General features: G+C 33.9%; 1 protein-coding gene across 3 annotated transcripts in view; it reads right to left on the bottom strand.

The window, feature by feature from the left end:
• Positions 1-274: 274 nt before the first annotated feature.
• The window catches only part of LOC123708349, a 29,760-nt gene continuing 10,580 nt past the window's right edge, over positions 275-19,454 (bottom strand). The window contains exons 1-5 of one of the 3 annotated variants that reach the window (XM_045659026.1): positions 15,894-16,186; positions 7,712-9,370; positions 7,240-7,473; positions 2,172-2,454; positions 275-1,174 (exon numbers count right to left, since the gene is read on the bottom strand). In XM_045659026.1, the coding sequence (XP_045514982.1) occupies positions 990-1,174; positions 2,172-2,454; positions 7,240-7,473; positions 7,712-9,265 (2,256 nt within the window). In that variant the 5' untranslated portion in view covers positions 9,266-9,370; positions 15,894-16,186 and the 3' untranslated portion in view covers positions 275-989. Of the gene's footprint in view, positions 1,175-2,171; positions 2,455-7,239; positions 7,474-7,711; positions 9,371-15,777; positions 15,856-15,893; positions 16,187-19,454 lie in introns of those variants that run through there. The other 2 variants (XM_045659027.1, XM_045659025.1) reach the window with 2 other exon arrangements.

The raw sequence follows: 19,454 nt of genomic DNA, 5'->3' as shown, positions 1-19,454 counted from the left end.
GGGAAGACTGAATTAATCAAGTCTAATTTCTTATTCTATATTTGAAATGTCACTCTTTTATTTAGTTTGTGGTATTATATCAGTTTAATATTGTAAAAATTTGATACAGAATTAGATATTATGATTGAAGATATAATAAATTTAGAAAATATTATACAAGTTATGATATTTAAAACAAATATTAAGATATACTTCGATAATATATTTTTAGAGGAAGTTTTTTTTTGTCAAATCGTTCGAATCCTCTAAAAGTATATTTAAAATATGTGACGCGTAATAAGTAAAGAGATTTGATTAGTAAATTTTAAAACTATTGATATATTAAATATTTGAACCATAATAATCTTATAATAACAAACTTCTTACATCTATTTTAATTAGATTTCACATTTCGTTATAGCGTCAAAATGGCGACAATTATAATCATGTTTTCTTTGTAAAAATACTTTCTTTGTTGATGTAAAATGTTGATACACTTTGATGTAAAAAACCACTGAAAAAATATTTGGCTAAGTGAAATATTGAAACAGCAAATGCAGTTCCTAGATGACTTTTGAATCACGAGTCATGTACAAATGTTTTTTCAATTGTTTTCTACTCTCGTTATATTGCGTGCATACATAATTTCTTGACATAGAAAAACCCTAGATATAGGTCTTTGACAGTGCAAGATAAAATAAATTTGGTTCCAGAACGTCTTCTAAATCTAGTTTCAAGAACTATGATTTTTTCTTTCCGCTCAGAGTTTGACGAACCTCAAATGGAGATTATGTCTTGAACTATCTCTTGGAATAAAGCAAGAAATTTATATAGCGTATAACTCATGCTGAATATCATCTTGAATCATTCGATATCTTTGTTTTTCCAGATCAAACAAATTAGTTCAACCATTCGTATTAATGCTGTAAGCTAAGTACGCTTATAAATTCCTGACTCAAATAATTTTGGTAACATTTTTATTTTAAATTTAAGACTTCGAATTCTCAAACTTATGCCATAAGTTTTCCATTGGCTTTAACATCGCCATTGATATTTGCTTGCGTGTGTCGCTTACGTCGTTTTCTCGCATGTCGGTACACTGGTAAGACGAGAAGAACCAATCCCGAGAGGCCGATGAAAACACCTGCTAAATAAAAAGAGAGATCGTACGACCCTCTCATATCGAACACCCAGCCTGGAAATTGAAAAATATTTTTATACTTTTTTGCTTATGTTGAATAACTATGAAGAAATAAATAGTATGCTGACCGCAAAAGGATTTAGATTTGAAGTGTCAATGGCACGGAAGCTTTCAGACACTAGTTAGTTGTATTTAAAAGTGTATTTTGTTTACGGATTTAGGTCTATGTGCGCATTTTAATCGCTCGCTCGTACGGTGAAAGGATCGTGAATTAACCACGCCTTGGACGTACAAAGAAAAAGCCGACGGCGTATGTCAAGCACAAAAAGCGGATCAACTACTGATTGGAAATGTGAGGTCCAAAACCTAAAACGTTTTGGCACCACTAGTTTTTTTAACAGTACATCGCCGCAAATGCTTAAACTTAAACGCCCTTCAGATGTATGGAAATGGTCACGTGACGCTATGTCTGTTAAAAATACTCATGTTTCTGCTAGGTTGTTTAATATTAGCCAACAATGCACCTTACAGACGTCACACCCACAGTAAACATTTAATTAACTGTCTAGAGAATCAATTAACTCTCTGATTTAACTACTTTACTGTGACATAGACACCGCAGGCATATATAAATTCAGGGTGATTAAACAATAATATTTACGCGAGACAGGTTCTAATAAGAAAGTCTACGAAAACCGTTTCATTTTCATTTGCTGTGACGCGTCTACGAGATGGACATAGCGTACTTTCTGGTATACTTAACTAGATTGCAGTAATTTGAACGCTTCTTTAAGTCTATTAGTGACCAATTTAGGCATTACAAAATCTGTATTCTTGTATTTTAATTTCGTATTTTAAAATATTACACTACCAAATATTAAATACGTTGACTAATTTGAGTTTAAATAATAACTACACAATCAAATAAATATTTTTTGAAAACAAAATATATAAAATTATTATAAAAGGTTATTTTATTAATGTTGTAAAATGACTAGACACATATATACCAATGCGATATGTACAAAATTAACAATAAAACAATATTTACCGGCTAACGATGGGCCTACAAGATTTGCGACACCCTGTATTAACAGCAACAATCCATACGCATTAGTGAATTTCTCAAGAGTAATTTGCTCCACCAGTATAATACTGGTTAACGAATAGTTTGCTGCTATAAACGCTCCGAACGCTCCTGACGCCGCTGCCATTGATAAGTATGAGGTCAGTAGCGGCATTATGAGGGTCACAGCTCCACATAGGACCATACATGTAGCGTATACTATGCTTGGATTCACGCACTTCCAGTCGCCAACCCAGCCAAGCAAGATCTGAAATTGCATAAAATGTATGTTAATTCACTGCCTAATAGTTTGGAGCTATTTAATTATGTACTAGCGGACCCGACAGACTTCGTTCTGTCAAAAAGATTTGAAATGTGGCAGTTTTTTGTTCCTACAAATTTTATAGTCGGCGCAAAAATTTCGCATGAAGTTGATGGTTCTGCCGTCACCCTGATGATAGGGCGATGTGTGAGGTTCAGCTCGGGTTCACCAAAGTATCTTCGCTTCCACGAACTTTGGCCACTCTTCTGTGACCCACTAAAAAACCCCGACTGTGATGTCTGCTAGAGGGCTTCAAACTAAGAGGCGAACTTAGGGTTCAAACCTGATTGGAAAATAATCTAAAGGTATAGTGGGAACCTAAACGTGACAAATATTTAAAAATTGTGTGCCTTATTGATATATTTTTTATTATGTATTTAAATAATTTTGCACAGATAGGAATATTAAATTAATAATTCAAAAATTTAATCCTTTTTTAACGCGATTTGTTTGACAGATGTAATGACGTGAAAACGTGGCATGCCGAAACTAAAATAAAAGAAATAATATCGCGAAGCCAACCAAAATAAAAATTAGTACTAATGATCGCGACAAGATCCTCCTACGCGAACACGCACTGTTTTGATAGATATAATTGAATTTGATCTTTGTGCAGCAATGATAAAGTGCAAATAGACACTTTAACGTTAGGAACACACCTACATTTCTTAGACAACAGTGTGTGCATGTAATTTAATAAGAACTATATTAAATAGCAATAAAGCTCAAATTGACTTTACATTTTAGTTTTAGTTAGTTTGTATGGGAAAAAGAAAAGGGCTATTTTTAGGGTGTTCCTGGAAATTATTCGATTTTTTCTCGCTGTAAAAACCATCTTTAGACTTCAACGAACATTTATAAAAAGTATTGGTAAAATTGGTCCAGGCGTTGTTGAGTTATGCGGCTACCAACACATTTTGCGATTAATTTTTATATTATAGAACATTTCCGTGCTAGCGCCGTTGCATTAAGCCTTTCAAGTTACCGCAATGTATATCCTACCAAGTCCCATTGATGTGTTACAGGACAGAGAGGAAACTACTATTTGAGAAAACTTCATACGAATGTGCTATGTCCAGCTTCCATATATTCTAAAAATTACTATAAGGCAAACTGGTGGTGCTATTTGACAAGCTCTCAAAAAAACATTTCAGATTATTTGTTATTTTTAATTATAATTTCATGAACCGCCAAGTTCTACTCTTGGCAAAATGTCGTCGTCTACGACGTACCATGCTTGTATGCTAAACTAACGGCAACTTCTTCAAGTGTTAATGTTTTTAAATCACACAAATACACATATATTACACATTTATCTTAACAACGTCTTAAAAACTCATGTTATACTCATGTAAATCTTTACTTATCTTACTTTATCATTTGTATACACATTTTAATTATATAAAATAAACGTACTTGTTTCAAAAGCACTTTTCTTTGTTCGCTAAAGTAACTGTTTATTTAAAAACGCTGAAAAGGACTTTAAACATCGCATACAAAGCGGTGGAGTAATTTTTGCTGAAAATTAAAAGGTAAAAACCGTCTATTCGTACTCCGCTAATGAGTGTATTAATATTTATACAGACCGAGAGCGCTCTAACGAATGTCTATTTACATTTTTTTTTTCAGTTAAAATAAAATGTTAAATCGAGCAAGAAGATTGTGTATCCATAGTTATAAAATCTAAGTTAAACATTTTTTGTAGATGTCTTCAAAATTTTAGTTTTAACCACATTTGAATAGAAGATTTACCATTCCAATTTTCTAATAAACTAATTCTTACCTATTAAATAAAGGTTGATTTTTTAATAGATATTGAAGTGAATTTTCAATTTGAAATTAAACTTATTAAGTTAATCAAGCCGGAAATAATTTGTATTAATAATTTAATTTTCTAAACAAAAGATGGTGCTTTCATCTACATTCACACGAAGATTGAAATGGTCATACTGTCATATTAACATCATTCAACATATCATGAATCATTTAAACGTAGCATGGTGTTATGTAACAATCATTATCGCTCGTTTATCTCCGTACAAAATAGGTCAAGATAAGTACGAAGTGAATAAATTATTTTTATTTCTAATACATGCTTATCGCTTGTACTAGTATAACGATATTGATTCACAGGCACGTGTTTGAAGCACGAACAATGCGTAAAAGCAACGGTATTTAAGAGAACACAACATTCATGGTTCGAAGAAGATCGTGTAATACAAATTGTATGGGAAAACATTCGAGCAAGCAGACGTATATAAATTGATCTTCATAGTCAACATACAGTTATGATATTATAACTATTGCCTAGTCCATATGCCGGGGTTACTAATTACGGTAGTTAAGAAAACTCACGAAATATAAGGAGGTCCATGGTCAAATTTTGGACTAGCACAGCACATCCATGTTTGTTTTAATTATCATTTATATTAAAAATAATATTATTGATGTTGCTGTGCGGAAAATAATACACATATCTATACAAAGGAATGTAGTGTATGAATTTAACATTATAGTCCATCTAATGTATGTTTGTCTATCTATACCATAAATATATGGTTCCAAATAAAATTGATGGTTCAATATCATCTTGAGGATAATAATTACTCCCGGAAATCAAAAACGTATATTCTCAACTCTGAACCTTAACTAAGAGGGAGAGAGACTTGATAAGATAAGGAACCTTTTTTTTATAGAACAGGGGGCAAACGGGCAGGAGGCTCACCTGATGTTAAGTGATACCGCCGCCCATGGACACTCTCAATGCCAGAGGGTTCTCGAGTGCGTTGCCAGCCTTTTAACAATTGGAACGCTCTTTTCTTGAAGGACCCTAAGTCGAATTAGTCGGTAATACTTCAGTGGGCAGCTGGTAACACATAGCGGTGGTGCGCGACAAAATTTCCCTGAAAAACGCTCAGTCGTGGAACGGCGAACGTCGAGGTGATACGGGTGGAATTTTGTATTCTGCCTCGACGTCCGATTATGAAACTCCAGATATTAATCCGAAAAACTCCTCTGAACACTCTCCATGGTAAATGCGGTAGATGATGCAGAGTGACCCCCATGCATCTCTAGGCAACGCCAAAGGATCAAGCCGCTCGAAAAGGGATTGGTCAAGTGGAAGGAGCTGGTACAGGGAAGGCTCCGCCCAGAGGTGAGAACAGTATTCCATGTGAGGCCGTATTTGCGCTTTATAGAATTGCAAGCGGGACGATTCGAACCGGTCTTCGTAGAATACGGTCAAATGGTAGGAGCTGGTACTGTGGAGCCCCCGCCCATAGGTGAGAATAGTATTCCATGGGAGGCCGTATTTGCGCTTTATAGAATTGCAAGCGGTGGCCCGGAGTGCAGTACCGTCTCGCCTTGCTGAGCACACCAAGCTTTTTGAAGGCTAATTTAAATTACCTTTTAGCTGTTCTGTTTTATAAAGGAAAATAATAATAATGTTACTCGTGCAACTGACATCGTTATTTATCGAGAGCTTATCATTTGCGTTATCAGATAACAATTATTATATTAATTGATTGCGGCTTTATTACGCGATAAATATACTACAATAATTAGTACTTTAGTAATATAAAAAAATATTTGTTTGCTTCGCATGGATAAGGTGAAAACTTATAACATATTTTATGATAAAAGAAAACTTATATGCGTCGTAGATGATCAAAATTACGAATTTTGAATGTAATAATTGATGTTTAAAATCAAAATCTAATCCGCTTGAAAAAATACAAATTTCTTCAAAAGCCAATTATAAGTAATTTAATTACAAACACACGCTGAGAAGATATGTATATATATATAATAAAAGGATATAAGTTGGAAGGAAGCGAAAGTAATAGAATTAACTAACAATGTAAAAAAAATAATTTTTACACTATAATTATTATTTTTGTTATTTTTAAACATTTTTGTTAATTTTAAACATAATAATATCAACAATATTATTAAAAGCAATTGTAATAATATGATATAGACCACTCTTGCCAAAAATCTATTGTAACAAGAAACAAATTTGCGGTCCTAAACATTTTCTCATTGAAATACTCTGACGAGAGTCAGAGGTGAGAACCTCATCTCATCTTTAGATTTTGTTTGTATGTCGTTAATTTAATGTATAAATACAATAATAACTACTGCTAAAAATACAAACAAAACCTAAAGATGAGTTACGTAAGTGAGTTTTTAGCCTTTGGCAAGTTCAAATATTCTTTTGAACTTTCACAGTACACCAAATTACGTTTTTCATACAAGTTCGCGACTACAGCGTTACGGATATTAAAAGTACTACATCGTACTTGTGTTTCGTTCATAGTTGACGTCATCAGAGTTCTAAGGGAGTGCTAATACCGTGCTAATGACATGTTAACTAATTATTGGAATCGCTATTTGTTTTACGTAGTATTAGTGTTTGGTTCTACAGCGGGTAATAATATTTTTTTAAATGACTTCATCAATGAGAATTATCGAACTAATAATCATTTTAACAGCTGTCTTCTTATCTAATGGTTATGACAATACGCACTTTAGTTTCAATTAGTTATAATTTATTCACTACAAGGCAACGCTAAACAATGTATCATGCTATAAAAAGCATAATTTTATTACAATTATAACATCAATGTAACTTAAATAGTTTTTTATGATTAAATTAAAAATAGAGGATTTTTTTTTCAATTTAGGATTTATAATTTACGCTTCTTAAAATTTCAATAAGCATACACTTACTTCGCCAAACATATTGAGGATACCGATGATAGAGATCAGCATGGCGGACTGCGACGCGTTGAAACCCATGCTTTGCCCGTTATCTGCCATATACACGTACGGCACATCATACCACATGTAGAGAAGGAAATTGGAGATCGCAAACACAAGGAACGCCGGGTTTAGAAAGTGAGAGAAGTCCAGGACGTCCACAACGAGGTCCCAAAAGTCCCAGAGACCAGCGTACCACTGCAGCTGAAAAGTGAGGTTGATAGGTTGAGAAGAAAAGTTTTGAAAACTGGCAATAATAAAAAAATTAAGCATGTAAGCCAACGATGAAACACTAACATCAAACCTAGTAATGATTACGAAAAATAATTTCTCTTTAGAAACAAATACATGTAACATTAAATTTTCACTTTAACTTTTAACTGATCATAAATCAATTAAAATCATATGCCTGATATTTTTGACAGTTTTCAGCTAAACTCACCTTTTCTTTAGCAATGGTGGTCATAGAGTTTCTAAATATATTAGGACATGACGAAGCCCTTAACCTATACCGGTTAATGTTAAGCATAGCGCCTCTATACGTTAATGAGTGTCTGTGTATCCTCAAATCTTTCAAAAACGCTGGTGGTTTCTTTGTGGTACCAGAACCCTGCCTTTTTAACCATAACGATAAAGCTGCTTTATCATTTAAAGGCGCTTGTGATGCGCTTGTGGCAGTTACAGGAGTAGGAGACATTGGTCCCGGTGACGTACAACCAGGCGATAAAACCGCTTTAGGCGGATATTGTTCGTTAAGACGACCACTGTCACTAAAACTTCTAGACGGCAACATTACGCCTGGGTAATTCTGGGCTAAAATCGCATAAGCTCTTCCGCGGTTTGACATCATTTCAAATATTTCCAAAGAAACACCTTCATCGCCGGTCATAAAGGTGGGTAGATCAACCAGCGAACTAAATTGTGGTACAATCGTGGCTGTTACAGCTTCAATATCTGGATTATCTCCTATTTTGCTCGATCCTGCTGCGCTACTTTTACTGTCGGACAAGCTATCAGCAGATGATTCGTAGCGTTTATTACGTTTTCTTTCTCTTCGTCTTTTCCGTTCTTTTGCTCTCTCTTCGTTCATTGTTGCTGTCCACGGAAGATCTCGGAACAACAATCCGCATACCGCCATATTTAGGAAAAATCCGGCAAGTATGAGTGTTGTTCCCCGCCAACCATACTCATCGAGTAATATGTATGTTAATGGGGCAAATATAAAAGTACCAATCCCACTACCGCACACTGATATACCGGTAGCTAAAGATCGTTTCTTTTCAAAATAGTATGCAACTATCACTACTGCCGCTACGTAACATAAACTCAATCCAAAGCCGGCCATAATACCAAAGGTCAAAAATAATGTTTCCATATTGTCTACAAATGCTGAGATTACAAATCCTATTGCAGCGAGAATAGATCCAAAAATGGTCATGCGTCGACAACCATATCTATCCGTCAGAAAACTTGCAATGGGGCCGGATAATAACGGCATCGCCATGAAAATTCCGCCGATCCATGCGGTTTTTCCCTTGCCCTCGCCAAAGTATTCCAGAAAATATGGAAAGAAAACACCGAAACTGAACGTAATACCGTCAGCGATGAGATTAACCATGAATGAGGCAAACACGACGACCCATCCCCAGCCGCCATCCGGCGGACGCGCTTCAGTGATGGAGACGTCTTCATCATCCGAACTTGAGCTAGAAGATGAGCCGGTAAGAGACACTGGCGCGGGCGGCGACTGCGTATCGAATTTGACATGGAGCAATCGTCCATTTTTTCGCGGCACTTCACTGACACTGAGCGGGTCGCGGAGCAAGGGCTCGCCCTCGGGTATACAAGGCAACGCGCGCGGCGCGGGCCGCGGAGTCTCTGGGTCGTTTAAGGCCTCCGCGGGCGCAATGGCCGTGTCGATGGTTCCGCTGGATCCTCCTTGGATCGGCCTATGATTCTCGCGATCCGGCGACGGCGAGAGGCGCGCGCGGTCCATTCCGGCAACGCTCGGCGAAACAGCGCGCGCAACGTGTGCAGCGCGGGGTCAGCAGTCCGCCGGGCTTCCATGCGTATGTAACCGCAGCGCCGTCGAGACCTCATGCTGCAGAAAAAACAATCATGCGTAAATGTTTGTTTGAAGTATAATCTACCAAATTGATTGGTTCTATGCTTAAAGGTTTGAAACACAAGCTCTTAAGAGCTACCAGGATAGTCCAGGATAATAATTCACAAGTTATATTAAAAGTAGAATGCTATGCTGTATAAACTCACCTCACTAAAGTCTGACTAATGCTAACTAAACTCAAAACGTTAGATACCAGCATACGAACATAATTAATATTAAATAAAAAATATGTATTACATTTTCACGAATTCATTTATCAGAAAAATAAACATAATAAAATGCGTTAAACCAACATGAAAATTTACAATAAATGACAGGCAGAGCAAGATTAAAACATAAAACTTTACAATCTTAAAGTAAACAAATGGAGGCGGTAAATTATCTACGTAACTGAAATATCGTTAAAAAAATTTACCGTGAATAGTAGCTCGTGATTTATTGCTTAAAACGTGGTTTTATCCGAAACTCAACTTTGTGTACAATCTGAAACGACCTTCATACAAGGACGCGAAATATTAATGCTCTGTTTTACCAAGTATATATGTACATATATACATTATACAGCTCTCGTATGGTATTCTAGTAAAACAATACAATGATAAAAACAAGTCGGATTTTCTTTGCCGTCGTTATTCCTATGCTAATTTGTAAAAGACAGATGTCTGTGTCCCTAGAGGTCTGGCACGTAAATGTTACGGTCATTATCGTTTAATCCTTGTCAAAACTACAGTAGGGATGTATACGGTCTGTAGACAGCAGGTACACAGTCCGCCGGCTGACCCGATTTAAAATTATCACGCTCTACGAAAACACATCAATCATTTCCAGTTGATCTGCCTGTGTGGTCATCATGATGATGACATACGATCTTAAGTTCAGTCAGAACCCCATAAAACTACACTAGTTTCATTGAAGGAGTCATAATTAAATCAAAGTCATGTAACATCTTTACATTCAATCGAGCCTACTTTGTATGACAGACTTCGCTAAATGTTTATCAGATTTCAGTTAGACTAATAAAGGCGACAAGAATTGAATTCATAATGTACGTATTGTGAATATTTTGGCACAGTTTTATACACATTTTTATTTGTAACAATATTTTCGACTGCAATCACAACTATTTCTCGGTCAAGAGCAGCTGTTCTTTATAACTTGAATTGAACTAATTTCGTATCGTTTAAATGGGTTATGAGTTACTATAACAACTTATTGTTAGAAACAATGAAGGTAGAACAAAATAAAAGAACAAAGTCATATATAACATATTTTTAGCGACGCTACAGCTTATATGAAATAAGAAATCTCCAGAAACACCAAACATGTAAATTACATAATTTAACCTTCATGTCTGCCAAAATTATCGAGAATTCCGTAAAGGACTGGATATGAGACATGTGGCCTGACGTCTAACTGGCTCTTCTCCAAGCCTATGTTTACGTCAAATCCTATAAATAATTCCTAATGTTTGGCAACAAACATCTACCGACGCGGGAATAGATGAGCAAAGGTTGATAAACTTTTACAGCCTGGTTACTTTATCGATTCAAGGAATTGTATCTGATACTGCATCGCTACCCATGCCTAAAAAAGAGAATTCCACAAAAACCTTTTTTCGGGTTGAGTAGTCTTAATCTTGTTTCGCTACAACCTTTCTTCATTGCAATAGATTTTTTTATTCATAACCCCATATTATCGTAACATTCTTCTGATAGTGAACTCATAAATTATGATTGAATTTTAAAGTTGGTTCTTATACAAACGTCAAAACTTTTTCAAGTTAAGAGGCAACAAACACGTTAATATATTTAATGCACGTTAATCACATCCGATCACCAAAATCCAAAAAAGATGTTACATGTTCATTAGAAGTTTAGAATAAGACCTTTGATAATTGATAGCCGAACTGATACTCTTTCTGATAGTCTTGACTGATTTGCCGTAGAAGATATAAATAAGAAGAGACTATGAAGATCCATTTGAGAAAGTCGAAAAAAACCAGTGGCACTACAACCTTTTAATGTACTTAATAAATTAAATAGCGTTTATGAATGTATATTATCGTTGAGAGTTTTATATTATACGTGAACGTTTTAACTTGGTGGATAGAAAGATGAGTGTGACGAGTTATCTCAGTTAATGTATTTCCTGCAATTACACTTTTCAGGCATAAGCCATTATGGTCGCTTGGACGCTTTTTTGTAGCTTCGATGAGATAAATTAAAGTATAATGAATAAATAATCTAGCATAATAAAACCTAAAACTCTGCATTAATCATTGTCAATCATATCTGCCGTACTCCGAGTGTAGATTAGATGTATTTTATACAAAGTACTATCCGTATCACCTAGACACGTCCGTCGTTCCAGAACTGAGCTGTTCGCCGCGCTCCACCACTATGTGGAACCAGCTGCCCACTGAAGTATTTCCGAACCAATTCAACTTAGGGTCCTTCAATAATAAGAGCGAGAGGCAGCGCACTTGCGAGCCTTCTGGCAATGTGAATGTCCATGAGCGGCGGTATTACTTAACATCAGATGAGCCTCCTGCCCGTTTGTCTCCTATTACAAAAAAAAAATCGGTTTCAGAAACTAAATTTTAAGCTGAAGTTAGCGAGTGATTAAGCATAAAGCAATAAGAGACCTTTGTTCGCTTCCAACTGGATTTAGATTGAATTAACTAAATTAAGCGTAACGCTTAATGAACGACTGATTTTAGAGCCTGCCAGGCGTACAGTCAGTGTTTTAATTAATCAGAAATAATAACACAAAATCAGTATAGTGTACACTACCTATACAATTTTCATATTTGATAGTATATGGTATGTGAAATTAATTAATGACAAGGTTTTACCAAGGCTATATTGTGTCACATATATTTGTAAGTAATATAATTTAAAGAATCTTTGAGTCTAGCAAAGATATGTTATCTTGACACATCACGGACCTTCGTTTAAAGTTACGAAAGAAATCTCGATGATCAATTTGCGGATAGATTATATCAAAATAAAATATTATTAATGATAATTCACCTTCGAAACTGTGCTCCTTCCAAACAGACGTAGTTTCCTAAGTATTTCTACTTATCTTCAACTCAACAACTTCAATCAACAAATAAAATATATTACAATTGCTTTTACGGGCACATTCAGGAATGTTCAGGTCTTTAGAGTATCTCTCCCATCCATGACCTACTAGAAAACATGGCAGTAAACTCGTCTTTCCCAAGCCCTACTACCTACAAATTTTACACATCGTAACATAAAATTCTACCAATAGAATTGACGTTGGTCTACAACGTGGGAGGTAATGGCAGACCCTCTCAACCCTAGTCGCGTGTCATTGTTTAAACGAGTATTATCCATTTAACACGCCATTCATCCAATCATACGGTTAAACGAATCACTCAGATCACAAGACTAACAAGATAAAGCTTTATCTATAAGTTCAGGTGAAGCTGTATTTAATACTAGATGCTGCGCGCCACCTCGTCGAGTTAAATTTAGATATACATATATACAACGATATTTTTATATAAAAATAAATCCCTATTTCCCTTGGTCACGGCATCACGTGTGAACGGCTGGACCGATTTCGCTAATTATTTTTTTGTTGTATTGTTTGTTATTGTCAGGAGAAGGTTCTTAAAAAATAAGAATTGCGCGGAAAATTTATAAGTTTAAGAATATTAAACCACCACATTAAGTAATCCTGACTATAGCCGTTTTACAATTCAAACTTTTTTGATGTAACCTTATGGCGTTTGACATTGACAGAATGCGGCCAGAAAAACAAACAAAGAATGTTGAATATCATTCAATCAAAGCATTAGAATAATAAACACTTTGTTTCTGAAATATTTTTTTTTTGTTAATTATACCAATTCGAAATCAATGTTCATATTTAAGACAGGACAACGTCTGTCGGGTCCGTTAGTATGGTATATAATTTACTCGACTAATAAATAAAGCTAAATAAATTAGATACCTTTTCTTTTTAAAAAAAGCTACAGCGTGACTCACTCCAGGCACTTAGCTAACGGTCGTGCTATAACCCACTAAAACCACATTGGGTAGCTTTATCACGACCGCATCAAAGTGGGCCCCGGATTCGCAAATATAATTAGTAACCTATATTAGATATTTTCATGAATCTATGAATGAAGTAACATACTGAGTTTAATACGATATATACCTATATATATTAATATTAACGTGAAATTTCAATTACAATTTAGCCGAAACGGGTTATCTATATTAACTTTAGACTTCAAATTAAGAAACATGTCTATCGCAAAATACGCGCCTAATTTCCTATGTACAACTCAATTTTAATAACGTAACAACCTTTCATCTATTCCTTTGATCTATTTTTGTTTAAACCAAGATGATATAGTTTTATTATAATTTAAGGCCTAACACTGTCCCGTTAATACAAAACTACTAGCTCCGGATGACCCCTAGGGAAATCAATACCAGTACATTGCAAATTCTCTTAGTAACTGGCTTATTTCACACATGATGAAAAACGTTTTTTAATATCGTAATAATGACATAAATTACGATTTGTAAGCGTGAGAGAAATATATAAACGTATACCCGAGCCAAAACACTAATTGGTTTGTCGAAAATCAAGCCCAAAAGAAAAGTAATCCGCAGGCGATAGATAGTTTTAGAGTAAGTTATCCCAAAATGCTTTTTATCTCTAAATAAATTCAAATTTATTTAATACCGTTTAGTAACATCTCTCTATGTGAAATTAAGAGATTAGTTTCATAAGTTTCCCTACATATAGCCACCGAATCCATTTGCACCGAGAATTTAGCATCAAAGCAATTCCTTTACGAGCCACAAAGAAATGCGCTGAAAAATACTCCTGAATTTGCTCGGAAAATGTGTTCGAAGTGAAATTAAGCTGTACTAGAACAGGCATAAAGTTTACGATCCGGAAAAAGGCTTTCGGGTCGCTGGCTTAATGCCAGTTTCACTAGCTTTAGTGTTTTCATGAGACGCAACAGGGTTAGATTTACTGGGAAATCTTAGTATGACATTTATCTGACATAATCTTAAACTTGGGACTTTCGATAAGTATAACAATAATGTAATATTTTAACGTCAACCAATAATTTTTCATGTTTGAAACTTCATATCCCTGATGTACACAAAAAAGTATATGCTTAATGGTAGGTACTATTTATAAGTTGTTAAAGAATGTTAAGCTATTTTTAATTTATGAGTACTCTTAGTGGGTACTTTATAGGTATACATTAAAGAATAATTTTGTAAATTCATTACCTATTGAATATCTACACTTGAATGCTTCACTAAAAATCCTTGTACATGTACTGTATTACACTGGGTTCATATCCAAAACATTAGTACAAATGCTTCGTATAGTTATTTTAATGAAAGCACATTTATCACAGGTTTATTTTCTTTAGTTTTTAACTCAAACTTTCAACTTTATATCAAAAGTTTTACAACCTTTGAAATTAGGATTAATTTTCCAATTAATCAATTAAATCTTTTCTAAATTGCCTAAGTGACCGTTAATGTAACGACTCACGAGCACACGAGATCCAAGATGATAGAGGTCAGAATTACCACTAAGTACGATCTTCGTTTGTAGAAAATGATATTGGATTTGACATGAGGAAGTCAAAGTGAAACACCCATATTCTTCAATGTAACAACTGCAAATAGGCAGCTTATCTGTTTGTAAATTATCAAATTTGTAAACAATTACTGAGAATAATATCTCGTGGGTCACAGTACGATAATGTTATCATTATAATATAGGCGTACACGTCTGCTCTAATAGCTTTCTTGACCACGTTTTGGGCACGTTTTTACGAACCGGAGGTAAGATTTACATTTCATTATTTTTCGAGACTATTATTTAGTCGAGTACACATAAATACTGTTATGTATGTAAGACGCTGATATTTTTTAGTACTTTATAAAAGAAATAATACGCTCAATTTAAGGCAAATGACGTTCAAATTAGAAATTAACTTAGAGCAGTGTGTTAGTAATTTTTTAACAAAAACAGGAAATCAACTAAATTTGAATAAAATTGTTTAAGATGTTAGATTATAGACAAAATATTGACGGAGAAAATATTGTTTTTACTAGCAAAGCAGTCATTAATTAAAAATACAGACATACGTACTTAATAACTTCAATAGAAATAAAATATTATACAGGATATTTGCTTATATAATAGCCCTCAGTATCTTTATTGTCTATGAATTAATTCTAGAAAGAGAAAGGATAAAATTCATAAATGTTATATCTTTCGACACATTTAGAAAACACTTTCGAGAAGTATTCTCAAACTACTCAGAAACAAGTTGAAGCGATGTTTGCTCCACAAACGGATACCTGCCATTTGAACTAAGCTCGAACGAACCACACAATAACTGTTTAATCAACTCCAACTGTAAACTTCTACGAATTTGTATTAACATTTCAGTTACGAAATTGTAAACAACATTCACCTTTATTTGTATATCCATCTTGGCCGTCGTAGACAATCCTATTGCCAAAATCCGTTGAATAAATATCACCGCATTCTCACTTATTAATCACGATTTATACTATTAATACACTGAACACTTCACTATCTAATCGTTCACTGGTACAAAATACTGAAGAAACTAGAAGGGAATTTAGGAAGTATGGTGTGATACTGCGGAGTTACTACGGCCAAAAGACCACTGGCGACCACAAAAGGCGACCGGTGCTCAGCTCGACGTCTCATTATTTAATAGCCAGATAAAAGATTATCTATTGAGTCGTCCTCGGTCAATACAGCACTAAATTACTTATTATCGTATGAATGAAACGACAATTCAAATAGAAGCGCGAATTGAGGAGCCGGAATATCTACAAGAGTGTGTGATCATTTCTAGGAGACAATTTAGTATATAGCGAATACGTAAAATTTATGCTTTAAACTATTCTAAACAGATACTAAAGATCTTTCAAGTTTGTCTCGACTGTATGTTCATAGCTTTACTGGATTACAATCGTTTCAATTAGTTAAGTTTAATTACATAAAATTACGTTTCGCGTGTTGAAAATAGGTTTATTAAAGGGTTTTTTCGCTTGACCATTTTGAAAAAGTAGATGTAGAAAAACCGATCACTTTTATAGAATTAGACATTCTGTCTGTCATAGCAGACAATGATAGAATATTCTAGAATAAATTCCTAGTTGATTCATGTATAAACTTTAAACCGACACATTATTCTATAGATAATGTCGTCAAGAGAGATAAGTCTTTATATAAGTAGGATTACGTGTACACAGTACGGTTTGTGATTTATTTTATTTGTATTAAATTAGAACAATGACAATTGATTTTTGATTTAAAAACATTACATACTACGTATTACAAACTATAAATTATGAAGGTATATGTTTGACGTTACTCTCTTTTCTGATTATTTAGTAAGTATATTCTTAGCCTTAAGAGATTATTATTTCGTCTTGAATCGAATTTTGGACTTCCGAATACGATTGTTTCTGGGAAATATGAATGCAATAAGCTCTATATTATTGACAAACCAAAATAAAAAATATTATTAGTATTATAGTCACTACCAAGTAAAGTCAAATAAACGAATTCGTCAACCAATCAATGAAATAAATAATGATGATTCTATTGTTAAAGTCTGAAGTATTTTTAATAATCGATTATTCACATTCCTATCGATCTATAAACAACTGCCAACTGACAAAGATATCGTGTCAAGAGCTATGATTAGTGAGTAATTATGTTCTGTGCAATGAGCACTGAACTATATTATGTCAATTGAATGTTGTAGTCTGTGCATTTTATAATTTCGAATTGTTATAATCAAATTGTTTTGCACCCGGGCTTGTGTTTCATATTTTCAGTTTTGTTTATAATACAATAATAATAATAAATAAAAGTTTTGTTACTTGTGAGCATATTCACTATTTCTGAATACAAAACTTGTATAGAAGATCACTACACTTTTTTACGGCCTAAGAGTGCACGTTATATTATATAAACAGTACAAACAGGTCCTAATTAAAATATTTTAAATTAACTTAACATTAACAAAAACCGACGGTTAAAAAGCAAAGTTTTAATTTGAACTCAATATTAAAACCACAACCTATTTTAAGTTTTTTTGCACCCGCCAGACCTCACATGTGTGCATAGGTATCACAGGGTCAAAGGCTATTGTACGATACCTTTTGTCTTTACGGTCTACTGCTTTTTGTCTGCTAAAATGTGGGTACAATATCCACTTGTTCGTCTGACGCGAAAAAGAAGTGTTCGTTTGATGTTGATATGTGTATTGCACTATACATATTAAAGCGTTAATGTTTGACTCCGATTGTCTCTACGACATAGGAATATATATATTTCTGGTGATTTGCACGGGACTAGTAGTGAGCATGGAATCTTTTGAACTAAACAACAGAGATATAAATGAGAGATTAAATTAATAAAAATCCATACAATTATACATATAAAAATAAATTGCTGTTGGTGTGCGTTGCTAATGGCTGGAGTGATTTGGCAAATTATGATCTTGAAATTTGTATTTGTATTTATTAAGTAGATTTAAAAGATGTGCAACATAAATAATTAGTAAAGAAAAATACTGAAACTGTTCTTAGCTAGGAAATATTTGATGTCTATTGTTTAATAAAAAAAATGTTACTTGGTAGTCATATATTTCGTAGCCGTAGTATGAATTCCGATCTATTTGGTCTGTTTTAAAAATTCTGTATTAAGTTGACACAAATATATGTAGATACGAAGTTAAAACTACGCTTTCCTGTTTCAAAGCTTACTAAGTGGCGCGCGTTGTTTACCTATATAATCAAAAATCTGATAAAGATCTTCGTATATAATGAATGAGTATGTAACAGCGATATTATTATCAACGGTAATTTTATAATATAAAATATATTGATTCTGTACATGAGACAACTGAAACTGCTCGAAAAAGAGCCGAAGACGAGAACAATGCGGTTGCCTTAACGTATTAAGAAATATTAAATAACTCTCACACGTATACTTCCCTACTTACAAAAAGTTTTGTTCAATTTAAATCAAGCTACATAATAATATTTACTAATTAGTCAGGAGACATTCCATAAAAAATGCTTAAATAACCATGTACTTTTTATTCTACCCCATATTCTGATTTTTATTGCTGTATATCTAAATATTACACGTAGCAAGAACAATACATTTTCGCTGTATACGCTCTTTATTAACGCTTTATTACAAACACGTGTGTCAATATGTAGACGTCATTCATAACAATTAAAGTAAAAAACTCTATATATATAATTTTTATTCATAAAACGATACTATTTACATTTATTCCGACATTTGACTTTATAAGTGCTGAAGAGCGGCTCTCATCTAGCCCAGACCTCAACCCTTTAGACTTTAAATTATAATCAATTTTAGAGGACATGACCTGCTTTAAACGACACGGCAACATTAAGTATCTTAAAAAATCTTTGGAGTGGCGAAATTTCCCTTGGAAACAGTCCGTAAATCCATATATTCGTGGCCAAACAGATAAATGCTAAAGGTGGCCATTTCTCTTTAATAAATATGTAGCTATAAATTTTAATAATATTACATTACTTCATAAAAAACAAAGCATTTTTATTTGAAACAGAACCTTTGGCTGGACTAGATAGTTTGGATCTATACCTATCTTCTTTTATTTCTAAGATACGGAAAAAGATAGCTAAACTTACATCCTGGTCTAACTTTAGGCTGTGTTAATTAAATTAATAAGTCTCAGTGTATACTGCGGCTAAAGAAAACCGGGATCATATAATATTCACAGAAGGAAATTCGAGACGCTGCAATGCGGACTTTTTTAACTGCATTTGATTGCAACAGATAATCTCTGTCTGCAATGCTTAACCATGATATTAAATCTGAAAAAGCATTTAAATTGTAAAACTATCTAATAAATTGAGACATAATACATATAATATACATGAATAGAAACATAAATAAAAAGAGAGGATCGTCATTGTAATGTAGT

This window comes from Pieris brassicae, chromosome 4 (genome assembly GCF_905147105.1).
Source record: "Pieris brassicae chromosome 4, ilPieBrab1.1, whole genome shotgun sequence".
Taxonomy (NCBI): Eukaryota; Metazoa; Arthropoda; class Insecta; order Lepidoptera; family Pieridae; genus Pieris; species Pieris brassicae.
The sequence above is the reverse complement of the archived record's forward strand: the minus strand, read 5'-3'. Positions and strand labels throughout refer to the sequence as shown.